Below are 2468 nucleotides of genomic sequence, written 5' to 3'. Positions count from 1 at the left end.
CGAATGAGTAAAATGCAACCCATTTTGTAGTGATTTGGAAGGAAAAAAGTAAGTCATGGACCTTCATAGATTTGGAAGGAAAAAAAAATAAAACTAATACATGCATTCCAACACAGCACACAAGACTGGCCGTAATGAACAATATTCTAACGACACTGCCAAAAGTCTTTTGACTATCTAGCCCTGTCCAAGCCTTGGAAGTCTTTTAGGTAGCTTTCTCATAGTCTTCAGTCTTCTCTTTTCATCTATCCTTGGAAGAATCCTTTATCAAAAGGCATCCATAACTTCTACAGTCAACATTAAAAGACAACTAAAAATAAATAAGCTTGTTTCCATGACAACAAGACTGTTATTGTTTCGATATGTACTTGAGCAAATTTTAAGCACAACCCTAGCGTATATTCTGTTGATTTCCTGTATTTAAAAGACAAGAACAGTTTCAAACAACACGCGACAAACACCCTGCAACTTACATGAGCTGGCAAATTTCCCGCTACAAAAGAGCGACTGTAGACCTTTGACAAGTCTCCTCTGAGGCTGAGTGCATCCGGCACACCAACCAAACCCTGGGTAGGCTGGGATGTGACCACCACCTCACCTCCACCTTTAGGAAAGTAGCCCCTAGAATAAATTGTTAAAAATTCATAAATACATTAATTTATTCATTAATCATTCATGGCCCACCTATACATGAATTAAGCATATGAAGTCACTCAAACCCTACACTTCTAACATCATCATTGCAAAAGACCTTCCACAACTTAAGATAAGATACATCTTTATTGTCCAGATCCTGGTACATTGGTTTGGTATTTAACCAAGTACACACACACACGCACATACACACACGCGCATGCGCATCACACACACACACACAAACATACACAGGTACACATACGCACTGGTTTGGTGTTTAACCAAGTACACACACACATGCACATACACACACGCGCATCACACACACACACACAAACATACACAGGTACGCATACGCACGCACATGTGCACACCCATATACACACACACTCTTCCCTCACACATACTCTCTACCACACACATCTGTGCACATAACCATTATAATATAATAGTACGCTTGCACTCACAAACAGGCTTACAGCATAATATAAAAGAACAGTAATATAAACAAAAATAATGTTAAACTAGATATGTATTCAGTATTCTGATTGCAACTCAATGGTATTCTGACGCATGTTCTAAAGTCATTTGAATACTTATAACAAGATATTAAGATGGAAGAAGTTTGATGGATAGCAGAATCAACACAGAGTGAAGTGAACACACCCGGTCGCACTGAGTAGCGCCCACACTCCAAGTAGCACCCACACTTGGCCATCATTCTCACAAAAGAATGAAAGCCTTGTTTGGTCTTTTACAAGTCAATTCTGTGAGCAGCAGAAAAATCAATGACTTTATGTGGGTGGACATTATTTGCCTTCATGATAACCAATTAAAAACAGTTGGGATTGAAAGAAAAAGGCGACTCATATAGTATGAAATGAAGTGAGTCACTTTTCTAGGTGCCAAAACAAGCAATCCTACAAAAGTCAAAGTCTACGTAGCATAAACTCACTAGACGTTTCTCATTAAAAACACGGGATAGCCCATCAATTCTGTGAGACGGTTCCAGTGCCTTACGTTAAATCCTCAGAATCTTCTGGCCCGACAAGTTATCCAACGCAGATCTGTTACGTAAATGTAGGCAAGAGGACATGACAACCATAATAAAAAGGAGAAGGTGGAGATGGATTGGACATGTTCTGAGAAGAGGACCAGACTCTATTGTGAAGCCTGCCCTCACTGGACACCCGAAGGACGTCGCAAAAGGGGCAGACCCAAAGTGACCTGGAGACGCACAGTAGAGTCTGAAATGAAGTCCTGGAATCATTCGTGGGGAACGCTGACCAAGATGGCCCAAAACAGACAGAGCTGGAGATCCTTTGTTGCTGCCCTAAACGCCAGATGGCGTAATGGGTAGTAACTAAGTAACCATTTTTAATTAGGTGATTGCTAAAACTGTTTGTGTTGTAAATTGCAGTGATTGTCTATATGGTGTCTCTTATATTCTTATTCCTAATCTTTTTAAACATTGAATTTCATACCTTTTAAAAAAAATCAAGACAAATAATCCAACAGAGATAGACGCTTGTACTTTGAAATTTTATTGTTCTCGTGTTGTTTTTCATTGTGTCAAAATGGCATTCCAGTTGGTTAAATGGCTCAGATTTTATACAATTTTGAAAAAACCCAAAAACCTTCAGTCTATGGTGCTTGTACATAGTAAAATTCTTCAGTCTTCTTCTTCTTCTTCTCGATCGTATCACACTTTAAGTCTGGTATCTGTCGTAAATTGGGCCATCCTGCTCAGTTCATCTGTCGGCCCGTATAGCTTCTCTTGTAGCGTCAGTGGGGTTGGCTACATTTCCTGTCTCAGGGTCCTGTGTGTCTTG

General features: G+C 39.8%; 1 protein-coding gene across 1 annotated transcript in view; it reads right to left on the bottom strand.

The window, feature by feature from the left end:
• The window catches only part of LOC101864340 (RNA 3'-terminal phosphate cyclase), a gene marked incomplete in the record, with an annotated part of 45488 nt that overhangs the window by 27955 nt on the left and 15065 nt on the right, over positions 1–2468 (bottom strand). The window contains 1 exon segment of the mRNA XM_013088900.2: positions 474–621. Coding sequence (XP_012944354.1) covers positions 474–621 — 148 coding nt within the window.

The sequence above is a fragment of the Aplysia californica genome, unplaced genomic scaffold, assembly GCF_000002075.1.
Source record: "Aplysia californica isolate F4 #8 unplaced genomic scaffold, AplCal3.0 scaffold00828, whole genome shotgun sequence".
In the NCBI taxonomy this organism is placed as follows: domain Eukaryota; kingdom Metazoa; phylum Mollusca; class Gastropoda; order Aplysiida; family Aplysiidae; genus Aplysia; species Aplysia californica.
Note: the sequence above shows the minus strand (reverse complement) of the source record. Positions and strands in the feature narration are given on the sequence as shown.